This window comes from Garra rufa, chromosome 5 (assembly GCF_049309525.1).
Source record: "Garra rufa chromosome 5, GarRuf1.0, whole genome shotgun sequence".
Lineage (NCBI taxonomy): Eukaryota > Metazoa > Chordata > Actinopteri > Cypriniformes > Cyprinidae > Garra > Garra rufa.
The window spans coordinates 13,101,874-13,119,904 of record NC_133365.1 but is presented as its reverse complement, the minus strand read 5'-3'; the positions used below and the strand labels follow the sequence as shown (position 1 = coordinate 13,119,904).

General features: G+C 43.2%; 1 protein-coding gene across 1 annotated transcript; it reads right to left on the bottom strand.

Annotated features, from left to right (window-relative positions):
• Positions 1-224: 224 nt before the first annotated feature.
• On the bottom strand, positions 225-17,784 carry LOC141334311 (nitric oxide synthase, inducible-like). Its single transcript, XM_073839361.1, has 25 exons — positions 17,725-17,784; positions 17,526-17,639; positions 17,292-17,440; positions 15,342-15,504; positions 15,167-15,258; positions 7,614-7,755; positions 7,352-7,491; positions 7,049-7,223; positions 6,861-6,962; positions 6,227-6,421; positions 6,021-6,103; positions 5,790-5,934; positions 5,576-5,680; positions 4,968-5,017; positions 4,716-4,890; positions 4,479-4,599; positions 4,284-4,362; positions 2,908-3,098; positions 2,620-2,786; positions 2,287-2,497; positions 2,085-2,172; positions 1,467-1,588; positions 1,142-1,290; positions 827-1,021; positions 225-730 (listed from the first exon to the last, which is right to left on the bottom strand). Exons 1-25 carry the CDS (start codon positions 17,782-17,784, stop codon positions 692-694), a joined length of 3,252 nt encoding a protein of 1,083 aa, XP_073695462.1. The 3' UTR covers positions 225-691.
• Positions 17,785-18,031: the final 247 nt, after the last annotated feature.

The window sequence follows — 18,031 nt, the reverse complement described above, 5'->3', positions numbered from 1 at the left end:
GTAGTACAATAAGTGTATTGTTTATTTTGCTTGGTTATTGTTACTATGGCTATGTGCCTTTGGAACACAACAACGGTTTCTTGAAAGAATATAAAGTAGTAAGAGATTGACCTTCTAATGTTTGATTACCTTTCTTTAGGTAATTTCATTTTGACTTTGATGACATTACATTTTATTTTACACTTCGATTAGATTTGCACCCCAATCAACACACACATAACATCTTATACGAATCTGATTGTTTATTAATTAATTTTAACAGTTACAAATACACATATTTCATGTACATTTATTGCAGGTTGACCTAAATCAAATTTCACTATAAATTATCTAAGGAAGATCATTAATAAAATTATCAAATGCTGGTTACTTGCTTAGAACAATTACATTTGCATGTCTCAGGTCATATAGTACATAGAAGACATTAGAAAATGTCAGAAGGGAAGAAACGAAATAAAAACAAAAGAAATGCGCTCAATAAACTAAAGCCATACGTTTTTCTCTTAAAAGAGAGCATTTTAACTTAGAGCTTTGCCCATCATACAATAGGGCACACGTATCAATCATCCTGTTTGTCCACACTGACACAAAGAAACTACTCTATATATACACACATCAGTTTAAAACTGTTCAAGAACATAAAAAGTGAAAAAAGTGCTTTTTCTCTACATGATGCAGCAGATCTCTCTCATTAGGCTCCAAAAATGTCTTCATGGTATCTCTTTTCAGCCTGCCAAAGAAAAAGTTGAAGATGGCATGAGTTTACTAATCACATGGCAGTTCATCTAACTGAAACGGTGAATCTAAATGCATTTTGAGAGCTCACCTTCAACCTCTCCAGATATTCTCCAGCTTCTGATACAGTCATGCCCGTATTACTTGCCAGGATGTCTTGCAAAGTGCAAGCGACATCTCGGGCCATGTTCATGCCGCCGCAGACATACAGGTGACCCGCGTTCTTGTGTAGAACCTCCACGGCTTTTTCAGACAGCTGCTCCCTCAAGACATCCTGCACGTACATCTGCTCCAAACAACACAAGCTTACAGTTACGGACTGAGACACCAACAGTGTAAATGCGTCTGATGAATGCACTGAATAAATATATTATTTCTAGTATAGTAAAACAATTTAGAGACATACCTTCTGTCTACCAGGCTGGCGAGAGTAAGCTGCATTGACATTGCCCAGAATGCCATCAAGTCTCAACTTCAGTGTTTCTACTTTATACAGATGGTCTGTTTCGGAATCCCGACACCCAAAGAGGAGTGTCATAGGAGTAATATGCAGACCTAAAAACAAGTCAATTAAGACAAACTATTTAGGGCAAAAGAGAAACAAGAACTAAAGCCAGCTCAAATAAAATTCAGGATATTGTGGTGACTGTTTTAAGTAGAACCTCACTGTATTTTAAGACATTATTATGAGTTTTTTGTGTCTGAATTTCATGAAAACTCACGAAGATCACCTGTCTTTTTCACGTCATGGATGCGCTGTTGCCAGAAGCTGCGGAAAGGAGCAATACCACTGCCAGCTCCGATGAGAAGAACTGGAGTGCTGGTGTCTTCTGGGAGATGGAATCCACCAGAGCTGAAATAGTGAGAAGTCAAGCTTTCTATGTTATTAAGATATAGAATACAAAATGTTACATGCATTTATGAGTATTTAAAGATATAGTTCAACCAAAAATGAAAAATCTGTCATTAACTACTCACCCTCATGTCCAAACCTGTAAGACCTTCCTTCATCTTTGGAACACAAATTAAGATATTTATCATATTTTTTATGAAATCTGACGGCTTTCTGACCCTACATAGACACAATGCAACTACCATGTTCAAGACCCAGAAAGGTAGTAAGGACATTGGTAAAATAGTCCATGTGACATCTGTGGTTCAACCACTATTTTACTACCTTTTTGAGCCCTGAATGTGTCAAAAGCTCTCGGATTTTATCAAAAAGATCTTAATTTGTGTTCTGAAGATGAACGAAGGTCATGGGTGAGAAATTCATGACAGAATTTTCATCTTTAAGTGAACTATCCCTTTAAATTCGATTTTCAAATTCAGCTTTTAACTATCTGTACCGGTGAACAAAGCAGGGAACTGTGTGTCCTCTTTTGATTGTGTTTAGCCATGTACTGCAGGTGCCAAAATGCATTGGGCCCTTTCCACCTACAATAAAACAGAACAAAATGTTATTCTCGTGTGCGGTGAAACAGGTGTTGATTAGGAAAGAAATATGCAATGTCTTTGTTTTGTATGTCTGTTATAGGTTAAGTATCGTACCCTGGGTGTGGTACTCCACCACAGATATAGTGAGGTGTAGTTCATTTGGATGGCGGTCCAATGAGGAGCTGACAGAGTACAGACGCGGCTTCAGCAGAGGAAGCTGGCTGAGAAGGAATGCGGCAGGGACCTTTAGAGATTTAAATTCTTCGAGCACCTCCAAGAAGGTGGGCCTGTAGAAATCTTTCCATGTAGAATATTCCTGGAAATCCTATGGAAATGAAATGGAGGAATGCTATAAACACATCCACTGGAAATATGTGTAATTTCCTGCAAAATTATAAACAAGTGTCCTATTTAAATTCTTATCAATGATTAATGTAACGCAATTACCGATGCAAGTGCTTCAAGTCGTTTGCGTTCTTCTTCCTGACTCGCCACTTTAGAGAGTTTGCGCAGCAGGCTTTGCGAAGGTGGAGTTGTGACATCAATGAAGTATGTAAGAGCCTGTGTCAGCGTGCAAGCAGGAATACGTTCATCTGTCTGCCATTTCTTTTCCTCTAAAAGACACCACAGGAAAGAGCCATAAAAAAATAGTTGGAATTTTGGTGTCCAACAGAAATACTTCCCAACTATACTTCTATAGTTTATTATAACTGTCATTAGTGATGTGATAGTTACCATTTCTAGAGTCTGAAAGGGACTCCAGGTGAAGGTTCTGGTTAACTGGAGGGGCATCTGGAAGATTCTTCAAAACACCATCCACCAGCTCTGGAGAATTCTCTGGAAAAATCCCAACATGGTCTCCAGGGGCGAAATTCAAGGCTTCTGTGTTTCCATCCATCTTCAGCTCAACCAAGATGGTAGAACGACTGAAAACGGGTTTAAAAAATCAGCACTGTTAAAAACGTTTACTATAGAGCAGGTCATGTGATATTTTAAAGTGCCCTAATATTGTGTCGGAGTCCTCTACAACAGGTTTAAATGCATCTAAGGTCAGAAAACATTGTCTCTCATTTTTTTCAGAATTTACATTTAATCTTAGAATCATTTTGCAATGATTTCAAAACTTATCGTTTGAAGCGGTTCTGAGCCTATGGTCAGTAAACCCCTCCCTTCTATAAGCCTACTCTGCTCTGATTGGTCAGCTGGCCAAATCTGTTGTGATTGGTCTTTTCGTATACATTGCACGCAAATTGTGCCAACACATAAAGTTTAGCTGCTAAACTGTAAACACTTTACAAAACAAAACCAAAATATGTCTACATTATTATTAAATGAAGTAATTAAAACAACAGTCTACATTAATCGACACATTCTTAGGAAATAGTGGGTTCACAGCGAATTATCAGAACTCAGTAAGACAGTATTATCGTGGTTTATCTGAAATCCTAAAGCTGCACTGTGTACATCACATATTAACACAATAACTTGATATTTTAAGCACTCAAATAAAAATTTACATATAACGTATTAATCGTACTTATAGATTGTGGTTCGGAGATGCTTGTTGTACCAAATAAAGAAGGTAGAGACTTATCTTTCACAGACAAGCATTTAGCGCATACTGCGTTGAACTCGCCACGTTTAGAGAAGCAGTCCTCTGTAAAATGACGAACACACGACAAAAGATTCTAATTGTATTGCTGTGGTATCGTGGGAAAATTAAATTTAACCACTGATTCTTCACATCATCTTTCAGCAATGAAAACAAAACAAACTTGCTTTCACAGCGCAGAACAGAGCGTCTTCTTGGCATGATGTAAACAACACACTTACCCACAGGTCAGAGTGTTTGTATTTTGCGGGCAGGCGGAGATTATGCTAATGTGTTATCGAGTGACGCAGATCAGTAACTGGCAGAAGATTTGAAAATGTCACGACTTGTTAAGGTGGGTCTGAGTCGACTTTGAGACAATACCTTTATTTATCATGCACTTTTTTGTTTAACAAAAAAGTCTATAAATTGAAGAAAAGCTATGTTACAAACTGCAAAAAACATATTTGAAAACCCATATGACCTGCTCTTTAAGTAGTGAATCTGTAAAAAATCAAACCTTGACTGAGCGCTCTGCAGTTTCTGCCTTCTTTTCAGCGTCATAGGAAACACAGTTTTAGAGTGAAGAGCAGACAGTGCTGTAAAACGGGAAGGTTAATGCATATAAATACTGTAAAATCATGCTAAAACCTTGAGATTTTGATAAAGCTTGATATTGATTGAATTATTAGGGTTTTGATAAGTACAAATGTACCTGTAACTCGGTCCAGAGTGTAACTGTCATGCTGCACTCTGTATCTCTGTGGGTCCCAGTCGTCTGACTGCTGCTCAACAGCTTTCAGCTGCTTTTTAATGGAAAACTCCTCACATGCATCCTTAAATTAAAAACAGAGACTTGTCATTTGTTTATTATAGTAGTAGCAGGTTTATTTACTCGAATCACTGATTCACAATTTCTAGGCATGGAGGGAATTATGGAAACCTCACCAACCTTAAAAGCAGTGCAAGCCCAGGCAGAGAAAGCCTCGTCCTGCCCATTAAGTTCATCTCCCTCTCCTGTGGCAGTCAGACGTTTGGCCCCCAGCTCTGCAAGCTTGTCATCCACAGCATGGGCAAAGGCACAGAATTGTGGGTACCCACGTGAGCCAAGGCCAAACACACTGTACCTGTAGTGAGAAAAGAAGGTCAGAGCTTCTGCGCTACAACAACATAGTGAAAATCTTTGCAGTGCTGGACTACAAACCTGACAGTGTTTTTCAGGCTTTGCAAGCTGAAAAGCTGCTTCTTGAAGCTCTGAGGAAAAGAAAATATTAGTGTCAATAAAATGTGTTTTATTTGCAATGAACCAAAATCAATTTTGATAATTTTTTATATACTACTGTTCAAATGTTTGGGGTCAGTAAGTTTTTTATAATGTTTGGAAAAATTCTATTTCAAATCAGTGATGTTCTTTTGAACTTCATGTTCACCAATGAATCCTGAAAAATCTGGGTTTTTAAATTAATATTATTTAGTACATTTTTAATAATGAATGAATGATGAATTTGTTCTGACACAGTTTAACTATCAAGTTCTTGTCACATTTTATTACAATTTTCTGAACTATGGCAAATAAACTGTGATAATGTGAGAAAGTTTGAAGGTGTCTGAATACATTTGGGTTTGACTGTAATTAATTTGTGATTATCAAGATGAATTTGTTCTGACACAGTTTAACTCTGAGTTCTTGTCATATTTTATTACCATTTTCCAAACTATAAGGATTTAAACTGTGATACTGTGAGAAATGTTAAAGGTGTCTGAATAAATTTTGGTCTGACTGTTTAATTATTTTCAATATTATGCCCATACCACTCCATTTCCTGGGCTTTCTCCATTGCCGAAAGTACTGGTGACCACCATCAGAAGGCTCTCAGTCTCAAGCTCACTGAAATCATAGTCTTCCATGCATACCAGCTATAATAGGAAACATAGAATAAACAAGAATAAATATTTGTATATTCATATACTCATCTGGTGTTATTACAATATTTGAAAATCATTTCTTAAAGGTAACATTTCTTACCCTCGAGTCAAAGGCACGGTTGAGCATGGTGTTGAGTTTTTTGGCAAAGGTCAGTGACTTCCCTGTTTCTGTGGCATAGAGAACAGTGCAGCGCGCCCTCTTGGCCATGACTGCTTTGATGAGTATTTGAGAAAAAAACACAGCTCTAAAAGAAAAAACACAAGTATTTTAATGCAATTGGCATTAGTAGTTTACATACATGTTGTTTTGGTTGGAGACGATGGTCTGTACCTTATGATTCCTTTGAAACTGACTTTACATCTCCGAAATCCTTTCTTTTCATCTTTCCACTTGTGTGTTAGCCATGGATCAGCCTTTAAAAACAGCATAAATTTACATCACATTTACACTGCTAATATCAAAGTGTTTTTTTATAAACACAGGGTATCTGCTATGGTAATAGGTTAAGTCTGATGATTAATCAGAAAGTTTAATACCTGGTAATAGAAGAAGGGGGAAAGGATGTAGTTGAGCATCTCCTGATGGTACACAGGGGTGAGGGAGCCAGACATGGGTGGGACCAACCAAACCCAATCAGCTGGACAGCCTCCACGCAGACGAACTTCCGTCTCCAAGTGCTGCATGAAGGACTCGCTTGCTGAATGGTGGTCCGTGATGGTGACCTTATTTTTCTGCACAGAAATGTGACAATATAAAGATCAATAATAAATACAGATTTTTCTTGTATGCCAAAAATCATTAGGATATTAAGTAAAGATTATGTTCCATGAAGATATTTTGTAAATTTCCTACCATAAACATATCAAAACTTATTTTTTGATTGAGAATATGCATTGCTAAGAACTTCATTTGGACAACTTCACAGGTGGTTTTCTTAATATTTGGATTTTTTTGCACCCTCAGATTGCAGATTTTCAAATAGTTGTATCTCAGCTTATTATGCATAAATGGAAAGCTTATTATGTATAAATCTCAATTTCAAAAAATTTACCTTTATAACTGATTTTGTGGTCCAGGGTCACATTTCAGAAACATTGCAGGATTTTGAATTAATATGCATATCAATAATATGCATATAAAACAAACATTGAATTTGGAAGGTCTTTTTACCTGGTAACTATGAATCACTGCAACATTGATAGCCACTAGTGCCTGGTCTTTCCACAGTGAAGACAGCTTGCGTGTCTCTAAGCCCATTAGCTGGCCAACGCGCTACAGAAGCAGTAAAAGCAAAATATAAGTATAAAAAGTATCAGGATGTGCTAAGCTATTGTCATGAGGCAGTAAACCCGAACTACCTCTAAAGTGTTGTAGCGCTGGCTGTCACAGAAGTTCCTCACTCCGATCTCTGTGCCCATGTACCAGCCATTAAAAGGACATGCTGTGAATTCCAGACCACCGATTTCCATGAGCATGTTGGCCACTGCAGGAACTGCATACCACTTGAGGTTTAGATCTTTGAACCATTCATACCTGAACAAAAGCAGAGCATAACACAGTCTGATCAGAGAATGACCTGTAAATGTGCTTTTTATTCTGAACCCTGTGGGATATAACTATACAAAATCTGTTACCTCAAAAAAATGAGCCAAATCACTTACTCTGGGTGCTCTATTGGGACCTCCAGGATCAGTTCTGGAGGAACATCGAAAACTTCAGGGTCCTCTCCATTCGCCTGCAGGACCAGTGGAAGTATATCAAAGCGACCATACTTTGGTTTCCATCCCAGCTGCATACACACCTATAGAAATAGTGAACATTTCCAGGGGTTATCATATGTGAATATTTCTTAATAGAGGCAAAGATTTGGTTGTAAAACAGTCAACATATATTTGTCAGCCTCCATGTTTCTATTTTGGTTACCTGTGTAAACTCCACACCCGCTGGGTCCCCGATCACACTTCCATCTTCCATCTGATAGCCAGCGTACTTTATAAGCTGACCGTTCCACACACGGAAATCATGATCTCTGTCTGTTCTTTGAGGAAACACAGTGATGGCAGACCTGGCAAAACCAAAAGAAAAATAGTTCCTTAATTAATCAAAATCAAAGCCATTCTGTCATATTTAATGGTACATTTGACTTGGATAAAAGCAGTTAATAGGGGAGAGTGGGGTAAGTTGAGCCAGTGGGTAAGCTGACCCACCCCCTGTATCTTGGCAACTGTACACTTTTACTGTCATGTGACCATGTATTTTGGAATCACACATCATTTCTGCCACACTGTGAAATGGAGAAGTGGAAGGCACCGATTTACTTTAAAAACCGTTTTTGTCTTGTCAAAATCAAATTTTAGCATAAGAGATGTAATGGCTGTTACATTAAAGCAAATTTATCCAGGTCTAAAAATATTTATGATCCGTATAGGTGATTTAGCAACATATAAAACCATGCAAATTATTTAGCTAAATATAAGTCAACTCTTTTGACTAAAATGTTTATTAGTTTAACTGACGTTTATTCCTTCATTCTAATTCAGTTTTTATTTCATTTTACTCTGTCTACTCTGTTTTTGGGAAGGTTAAAATGTTGGTGTTCAACATATTGTTTCAGAAATTAAAACAAATCAAGATTTTAAGTCAGCTTTAAAATTTTACATGGGTTTGAATCAGATTCAGTCAGATGGTCAGTTATCACCCAGATGGTTCATCTTACTCAATGGTCAACTTACCCTGGGGCACATTAAGCCACAGGAACACTTTTTTATAAGAAGCCATATTTTTAGAATCCTTTATCATAGATGTTAATAGAAACATCCAAATTACTTCAGAATTTTTCATTGTACTTCTGCCTCATTTTCCCTTATTCTGAGGACCACATAAGTAAAAAATGGCTCATTTTACCCCACTCTCTATATATTTAGCTTGACAAAATTGTTTTTAAAAAATGTTTGATTGCCTTAGTTATGCAAAGTAGTCTTTCCAGTAGCTTGTAAACATAAATGATACAATTTGACCACATATATTGCTTTTTTGTAACACTTTACAATAAGTTTCATTAGTTAACATTAGTTAACATGAACTGAGAATGAACAATTCTTTTTTATTAAGCATTAATTAATCTTAGTTAATGTTAATTTTAGCATCTTAAAAGCAAAAGTTGTGTTTGTTAACATTAGTTAATGCACTTTGAACTAACGTGAAAAAACAATGAACAACTGTATTTTTATTAACTAGCATTCACATAGATTAATATATCGTGTAGTAAATGTATTGTTCATTGTTCGTTCATGTTAGTTGACACATTAACTAATGTTAACAAATGAAACCTTATTGTAAAGTGAATGCCGTTCTCTTTCATCATCTCGTGTTCGAGATCCACCTATGGGAAGGGCATCCGTACCTGACCTCTGCAGAAGCATCCAATTGCACCAAGTCTGGCTTGACAGACAGGAGCGCGTGCCCACTGGCAGGTAAGGGACCACCCCTTACCGGGCGAATAAAACCAATGCACGCGCTACCTTTCCTCAGTTGACATTCGCTTCTCGCGATCTCTGCACTTACACAGTTCGGCTGGATTACACTGCGCACAGAGTGTCTTCAGGAGGACATATCTTTACTGATCAGCCTCCGCCAGACGTGACAGTCGTCTTTTCAGCCAGGTTAGCTGTGTTCTGCCTCTGTGAGCTGCCCACGCTCTTTATATATCTCCCTTCCACGGCTGCCCGCCACGGATTTTTCCGAGTTTTTCTCCGAGATGTCGCTCTCCAAATCTGCTACTCCCGGGAGCATCTCATCACGGGCCTGCCCGGCCGCGTGTGGAGCTCTCATTGCCGCCAAGGACTCTCACGAGTTCTGCGTGGTATGCTTGGGTTTTAAGCATGCTGAGGAAGCTTTGGCTAATCCGGAGAATTGCAGTCATTGTCTTCTGCTTCCCAAGAAGCTCTTGCGACGTCGCTTGAAGGTTGCGGCTACCCAGTGTCTGGAACCCGGCCTTTCAGACTCGGATGGGGGACACGGTGACGGCGACGCGCCTCCGGGGGCCTCCCAGGGCGCGACGTCTCTTAATTGGGCTGAGCTGTCTAATCCTGCGTTTCCCGAGGAAGATATTTTCTCGGGAAACCTTCCGTTCGTCGATGAACCGGCCGGTTCCGGCGATGATGACGACGCGGGCTTGCTTGGAGTCTCAGAGGACGAGGAGGCCATCCCGCTCTCTGGTGTCGCCCAGGTTAATCCCCCCGCGGCCGTTCCCCAGTCTATTCTCCTGGAGGTGTGCGAACGAGCGGCTGCTCGTCTCAACATCGAGTGGCCGGCCCCACAGAGCGCCACCGACCAGGAGAGGGACGTGTATGATGGGAAGGTGCTGGGACCCCCTCCCGGCCCGAGGAAACAGCTTTTTCCCGTCCTTCCAGCGTGCGCTAAGCACATGCGGCACTACTGGACCGATCCGCTTGATTTTAAGCACGGCTTGACGGGTTTAGAGGTAAAGGATATGGCGACTCTCGGCATGGGCGACCCCCCCGCTGTTGAGCCGTCAATCGCCAGACACCTCAACCCCGCTCAGGGCGGGCTGCTCGCCCCCCCTAAGCCGGTGCTGCCAAGCAAGATGGACCGTTTTTCCGCCTCTGTTCACCAAGCGGCCTATAAATCGTCGGCCTTGGCAGTCAGAGCGCTAAACGTGTCCTCCCTTCTCTCCGCTTACCAGGCGGAAAATCTAGATGATTTGGGGCAACAGCTGGACAAAGGATCGCCCTCGCCTACCCTATGGAAGGAGATCCTTATGGTTAACGACCTCGTCCTCCGTAACGCTCGCCAGGCTGTCCAAGCCAGCGGGCGCGCCATGGCGCTTTCTGTGGTGGGGGAGCGCGCTCTCTGGCTCAACCTGTCAGGACTCCCCGACAGTGAGAAGAGGCGCATCGCAGGCGCCCCCGTCGAGCCTGGTCAGGCTCTCTTTGGTCCCGCCGTGGCTATGATGCAGCAGCGGTATGATGATAAGAAGAAGGAGGACGAGGCTTTCAAATTATGCCTTCCGAGGAAGACAGGTGCGTCGCGCCAGTTGCCCACTGCGCGTGTGCCCAACCCTCCTGTTACGGGGCGAACCCCGCATCAGAGTAGGGAGAGACACCGTAACAAACCTCCTCCGCGGCAGAACAATCCTTCCGCCGCAAAACCCTGGGGTAGGCCGTCTTCTGCTGCAGCTGCAGCTGCGGCCGGGAAACCCCCCAACCCCACCCCCTCCGACTCGAAACGCAAGCGGCCTGCCTGATGTTCACCAGCTGGGGCCGGAGAGCCCGCGTTCGCGAGCCGCAAGCTCTATGGACTCTCTACCTGCCCCGGAGCCTTCGTCCAAAAGACAGAGGCTCTCCCATGGAAGGGCTGGCCACCTTCCACAGCCAGAGTGTTCAGTGGCTGTTATGTGTTATCCCCCCACGTTCAGGGGGTCAGTTGTCAGGGAATGTGCACAAGCACTGTCACCACACAGCACTTTCATTGTTCCCCAGACCAAACAAATAAAGGCTTCGGCCCCAGTGTTCCCCAACACACAAAACACAAAGAACACACTGAAAGAAACGAATCTAATAAATTCGTTTCAGCGAGAGAACATCTCTCCGGTTCCCTGCACGCCGTCCCTAGTCTGTCCGCTAGATGGCGCCATTGCATCACATATGAGCGATCCGGGCGTATTAGCAGCCCAAAGCTGCTCTCCGGTTTGTGTGGGGTCTCTAATGAATCAGGTCGCAGCCTGGCGGTCAGTGTCAGCTCCCGAATGGGTGATTCGTACTATAATGAAGGGGTACAGACTTCAGTTTGCCACAAAGCCCCCTCTTTTCAACGGAGTTATCTCTTCTCACACGGAAGAGAGCTCCGCTCACATTCTGAAAGACGAAATCTCCGCTCTTCTCGAGAAGGGGGCGGTGCAAGTGGTGCCACCGCACTCAAGCAGTCAGGGGTTTTACTCCCGTTATTTCCTAGTCCCGAAGAAGGACGGTTCTCTCCGCCCTATTCTGGATCTCAGAGTGTTGAACAAACATCTCAGGAAATACAATTTCAGAATGTTGAGCCACTCCTCTCTTTTAAGATCCGTAAATCACACTGCGTTTTTTACAGTGATCGATCTGAAAGATGCCTTTTTCCACATAAGCATCTATCCTCCACACAGAAAATTCCTTCGTTTCGCCTACCAAGGCGTTTGTTACGAGTTCACAGTTCTTCCTTTCGGGCTCTCACTCAGCCCGAGGACGTTCTGTCTGTGTGTGGAGGCAGGACTCGCTCCGCTGAGAGCAGCGGGACTCAGAATCCTGACGTACATAGACGATTGGCTGATTTTAGCCGATTCGAGAGAGGAAGCGATACAAAGCACTGCCCGTGTGCTCGCTCACATCACAGCGCTCGGCTTCAGAGTGAACGTGAGCAAGAGCAATCTCACTCCTTCGCAGAATGTGATTTTTCTGGGGCTGGAGCTGAACTCTATAACAATGCGCGCACGGCTCTCGCAACAGCGCACTCTCTCTCTTCTGAAATGCCTCTCGCTTTTCAGAGAAGGGGCGAGGGTACAGTATCGCACATGTCTCAGACTACAGGGTCTTATGGCTTCGGCTGTCCATGTCCTGCCTTTAGGCCTGCTGAGAATGAGGGCGTTCATGAAGTGGGTTTTATCTCTTCATCTCAGCCCATTACGCGATCTCTGCCGCTCTGTCTCGGTGACGCGCGCTTGCACTGCAGCGCTGCGCCACTGGAGGAATGTGGAGTTTTACGCTCATGGAACTCCCCTCGGGGCAATCATGATGCGCAAAGTTGTGACGACAGATGCCTCCTTAACAGGGTGGGGTGCCACACAGGAGGGCAGAACAGTGAACGGTGTGTGGCCTAACACACTTCACTCAGCCCACATAAATTATTTGGAGCTCCTCACGGTTTGGAAAGCTCTGAATCACTTTCTGCCCCGCCTGCAAGGGCATCACGTGCTGGTGCGTTGCGACAACACCACAGCCGTGGCTTATATCAACCGTCAAGGGGGGATGCGCTCTTCAAAGCTCCATGCTCTAGCTCACAGGCTGTTAGTATGGAGCAGGCGACACTTCCTGTCGTTACGGGCGACTCACGTCCCAGGCGTTCTGAACAGAGGAGCAGACCTTCTATCGAGGGGGAACCCACTCTATGGGGATTGGCGCCTCCACCCTCAGATAGTGGGGCTACTGTGGAGGAGATTCGGTCAGGCGACCGTCGATCTCTTCGCCTCGCACGAAAACGCCCAGTGCCCTATGTTCTTCTCGCTACGGGACGAGGACGCCCCCCTCGGCGTGGACGCACTGGCCCATCCATGGCCCAAAGTGCTTCTCTACGCATTTCCTCCGCTATCGTTAATAGCGCCCACTCTGGCCAGGGTGAAAGAACGGAGCCTGACGCTCATTCTGATAGCACCCAGATGGCCCAAATCTCCATGGCTGGCACAGATAATTCCTCTTCTGTATGCACAGCCGTGGCCACTCCCGCTACGCACGGACCTCCTGTCTCAAGCGAACGGGGAGATCTACCATCCCCACCCAGACAGGGTGGCTCTATGGGCCTGGCCCGTGAGAGGGCGAACTTAAACACGTTGGGGCTCCCCCCACGTGTTGTCGCTACCATTCAGAATGCCAGAGCCTCCTCCACACGCTCTCTTTACAACTGCAAGTGGCGTGTTTTTGAGCAGTGGTGCGATGAGCGCCAGCTGATAGCGTATCAGTGCTCATTCACTGCTATTTTGAGCTTTTTGCAAGACCTTATCGATGGTGGAAGATCTTTTTCCACTATTAAGGTTTACTTGGCGGCTATCGCCGCATGTCATGTTGGGTTCGATGGCACGACAGTGGGGCAACACCCCCTCATTCGTAGATTTATGAAAGGCGCCCGCCGCTCCCTTCCAGTCACTAAAAAAGTGATTCCAGAATGGGACCTCTCCATGGTGCTGGGGGTCTTGTCTCAATACCCTTTTGAACCGCTGGGAGACATTTCTCTTAAGCTTCTGTCTCTTAAGACAGCTCTGCTCCTGGCACTGGCATCAGCCAAACGTGTCAGTGACTTGCATGCACTCTCAGTCCATTCCTCATGCACTAAATTCTCCATCAATGGAGATAAGGTCTTTCTAAGGCCTAACCCAGCCTTTATGCCAAAATGCTTCCCAGCATTTGCGTGTGAGGTGATTCAGCTTTCCGCTTTTCATCCTCCTCCTTTCTCCTCTTCAGAGGATAAGAGGCTGAACGCTTTATGTCCTGTTCGCTCTTTACGGGTTTACATTGACAGGACCAGCGCTTTCAGAAGGAGCGACCAGCTCTTCATTTCTTGGGCCCCCCCTAACACAGGGAATCCCATTTCTAAGCAACGCCTCTCTCATTGGCTTGTGGAAGCCATCTCCTTGGCATATGAATCTAAGGGAGTGCGTCCTCCAGAGGGCCTCAGAGCTCACTCCACTAGAGGCGTGGCAGCCTCCTGGGCTCTGTTTAACGGGGTTTCCTTGCAGGACATTTGTGCCGCTGCAAGCTGGGCCTCACCACATACATTTGTCAGATACTACCGGCTGGATGTCACCCAGACCCCGGTAGCTCATTCTGTTTTAGGTGTGGGTTCTTCGTTGGGTTGCGCCCTCGGACCCTTAACACCTTAGGCTTGAGTGGTCCAGCTCAGCTTATTCATGTTTCTAAGCAAGTCATCTGCCCCCCCCTCCCACATCTTTATTATGTGTGCATATATTATTATTAATATATCAGCATGAGGTGTGTGGCCTTATTATGTGCATGTTACCACAGTTCATTCTTGCACGGCTGGTATTCATGCTCATTATGGGGGTCTGATCCTTGGTGACGTGTCAAGCACCGCCTCTCCAGGTGACCGTCCTCTGGCTTACAGGGCCTCACTGTGGGTGTATTGGGCAACCGGGGAGCTGTCCATATCTCCCATAGGTGGATCTCGAACACGAGATGATGAAAGAGAACAATAGGTTACTGTCGTAACCCCGGTTCTCTGAAACATCGAGTGGAGAGATCCACCAAGTTTGCCCCGCTTGCTGCGAGAAGCGAATATGCTCACTGAGGAAAGGTAGCGCGTGCATTGGTTTTATTCGCCCGGTAAGGGGTGGTCCCTTACCTGCCAGTGGGCACGCGCTCCTGTCTGTCAAGCCAGACTTGGTGCAATTGGATGCTTCTGCAGAGGTCAGGTACGGATGCCCTTCCCATAGGTGGATCTCTCCACTCGATGTTTCAGAGAACCGGGGTTACGACAGTAACCTATTGTTTTTCCCACTATCGACATTTAATCTGGAATATTGTTTTTTGTCAACAACCTCTGAAATGTAATGGAGGTTCTTTGTGTGCTATTTGTTTATTCTTTTGTACTTCGCTCCTGTAAGACATTTTGCCGTGATAATTCAGACACACAATAACATAGCCTACTAGTTATAGAACTGATGATGACTACCGCGATAAATAAATTCAGTTTACCTCAAGTTTCCTCCATTGGTGGCATACTTAAGATGAGTACACAAGGCATGAAACATGTCCTCCGCGGTCTTGCACTGACGCGCATCGAAAAGCTGTGGAAGAGACTTATGTTAGTATGCCTAAAATTGATGTAGAAGCGCTAGCCATAATCTACACGAAAGATTTCTGTAAATACCTGCAAATTGGCCCATTGGATCCTGCCAATGCACCTCGGCGCGTTTCTCCAAGCCTGTTTGGCCCCAAAAGTGAGTTCATCTGTGGTGAGTGTGTAGGAGCCGGTCAGGGTGATCTCCAGCGTGACCCTGTCAATCCTAGCCTGGTGCTCCTTTGGATTCGGGCTGCGTAAAAACGTGAGAATAAATAATGAACCATGTTAAACAAACCGACTGTCACATTCCCATCCCTGTTTTTCAAGACGAACGAAATTTAGCATAATCGTTTAAATAAAGATAAAGAGTAAATCTATTATTCTACTTTGACGAGCTCCTGAAACCAGAACAAAACTCGCTCATAATAAAAATGAAACGCGGTTTATAGGAACTCCACATCTCCACCCACATAATCATATTTTTTTAATATGAGTGCCTGATGACATAAGCCTATCAAGAGTGTTTAAACATTTTTAGTAAGGCTAAAAAGTTAAATGTTGCATTTTAAAGTGCCCCTATTATGCCATGTTAAAGGTAGTTAATATTGTTGTAATAGTCTCTTAAAACAGGTTTACATCTATGCAAGTTCAAAAAACACTTTAGTTTTCTCAGAAATTAGATTTAATTTTACCCCGTTTCTAAATGATTCGTAAACGACTCGTTTGAAGCAGTTCGAAGAATCAGTCTCTCTAAACCCCTCCTTTCCGTGAGCCCTCACCGCTGTGATTGGTCAGATGGTGCAGTCCTTTTGGATTGGTCTACCGCTTCAGCGCAAAACGAAACGCCCATTGGCATAACTGAATGACAGCTGCGGAGACCTGTTAATGCATAGAAAAGATAGCCTCGATTTTACCCTATCAATTCGAGCCGGAGTCTGACGATGAAACGGTTGAAGTGGCACATCGACAAGAAACTGTTTTGCAAGCACGACTGGAGCAGGACGTTTCTCAGTGGGTGTCATATTATAACTGTGGAAAGTGCTTGCAATTTGCTTTTGTAAGCGAACCGGGCACACCTCTACGTTGTGAACTTCAACATTGTATAATGCATAACACTGCGTTAAGCCATCGTTTATCATTATCATTACTTAAACTAATAAGGCAGACAGACAGTCAAGCTGCATCAATCACAATTTTTAGACTACATTGCACTCACAGCTGAACAACAGAACTACAGAAGCGCAAGTTAGCCGGTTACCAAGACATGTGCGGGGTTGTTACACACCATAACGTACACAAAGACGTATTTTGAACGATCGCTAGAAAATACAATCATCAATTATTAATCATACTTACAGGTAGAAGTTCAGAGGAGCAAGCCGGTCCAAATAAACTGGGCACTGATCCATTTTTTAAAACCAAGCGTTTGGTGAATCTCGCGTTGTAACGTTACTCCCCAAGATTGGAAAAACAGTCATCAGTAAAATGACGCGAACACAACACAAGATTGGCATTGGACTGCTGAGGTGTTGAAAAAATTAATGTTAACCACTCATTCTTGGTACTTTCATCTTTCGGAAGGGCATATAAAACAAATTCACTCTCACAGCGCAGGGCGTCTTCTTGACATGATGTAACGTTAATCCACGTGAAAATGGTAGGCCTACTGTTTGTGGGCGGGCAAGTTGTTCGCGAAATTGAACGTGGGCGGACATTACGCAAATGTGTAGCTCGTGACGTGTGGCCGTTACAGAAAAAAGATTCGAATTGCTGACGACTCGTTTAGGCGAATGTGAGCCGACTCTTTTTTTTGTTAGACAAAAACTTCATTTATAGTGCACTGTCCGCGTCACAACTTTGCAGATAGTTTATGTTCACATACAGCTACATGACACACTACATGAAATATCATATTTGAAAAGGCATAATAGGGGCACTTTAAATCTGATCTATAATATAATATAATTAATTAATTAGATTACTTGGTTTTACTGTAATGTAAAAAATATCATCTTTATTTTTGTAGAATGCTCATACATTTTGAATGATTTGTAGTACTGGTCAATGAAATCCACTGCCTGGGTGAGGATGTCATCTGAGGAAGATGTGATTTTGGATGGACCACGTATCAGAGTTTTAGGATTCATGATGGAGCCTTCACAAGTTTTTGAATTGCAGGGCATATTCTGGAGAAGAAAAAACAGATTCCCATCAATCCAAAACTGTTACAAACATGTAGTTATTTAAAATTAGATTATAATTTAAAGATACCTTAACTGCCTTGTGATGCAGCGTATCTTGTTGGGTCGAGCCATCCTTGTAGTTTCGCAAATGAACAGCAAATGGACATCGAACTGGCCGCTCGACTGACCTTTCCACTTTCAGCTAGAGTAAAAAAAAAAAAAAAACTGTTAGTCAAAAACTGAAGCACACAATAAATGTCTACCAAAATATAAAGTGGATTACTAACTTTGGTCTGCACAGTGGGGTTGTCTTCTACAGTGGTTGTGAGTTGAGCTTGTTGTACCATCCTGCTGAAAATATTGCAGCCAAATTATAATGTCTATGAGATTTACTGTATAGTTTCTAACAGTGTTTCTATAACCTCTAATTAAAAAACAATGCAGATTAATTTAGACAAAGGGAAAATACATAATGAAAGCAATAAATAAATAAAGCTAGGATCATGAAAAAGAATATTTACCCTTCAAGTGTAGGCTACGATTGCTGTCTCAGTACCTAAACGGCAGTAGTACTCCGTTTAATATGCTGCTGAT

What these genes read in the sequence shown, in the direction of transcription:
- LOC141334311 (XM_073839361.1), bottom strand. Translation starts at nt 17,784, where the DNA reads ATGGTACAACAAGCTCAACTCACAACCACTGTAGAAGACAACCCCACT. An exon ending in ACCAATGGAGGAAACTTGAG is followed by an intron (nt 7,756 to 15,166) that starts GTAAACTGAATT and finishes TGGTTTTGCCAG; the next exon opens with GTCTGCCATCACTGTGTTTC. An exon ending in GGTGGAGTACCACACCCAGG is followed by an intron (nt 2,173 to 2,286) that starts GTACGATACTTA and finishes GTTTTATTGTAG; the next exon opens with GTGGAAAGGGCCCAATGCAT.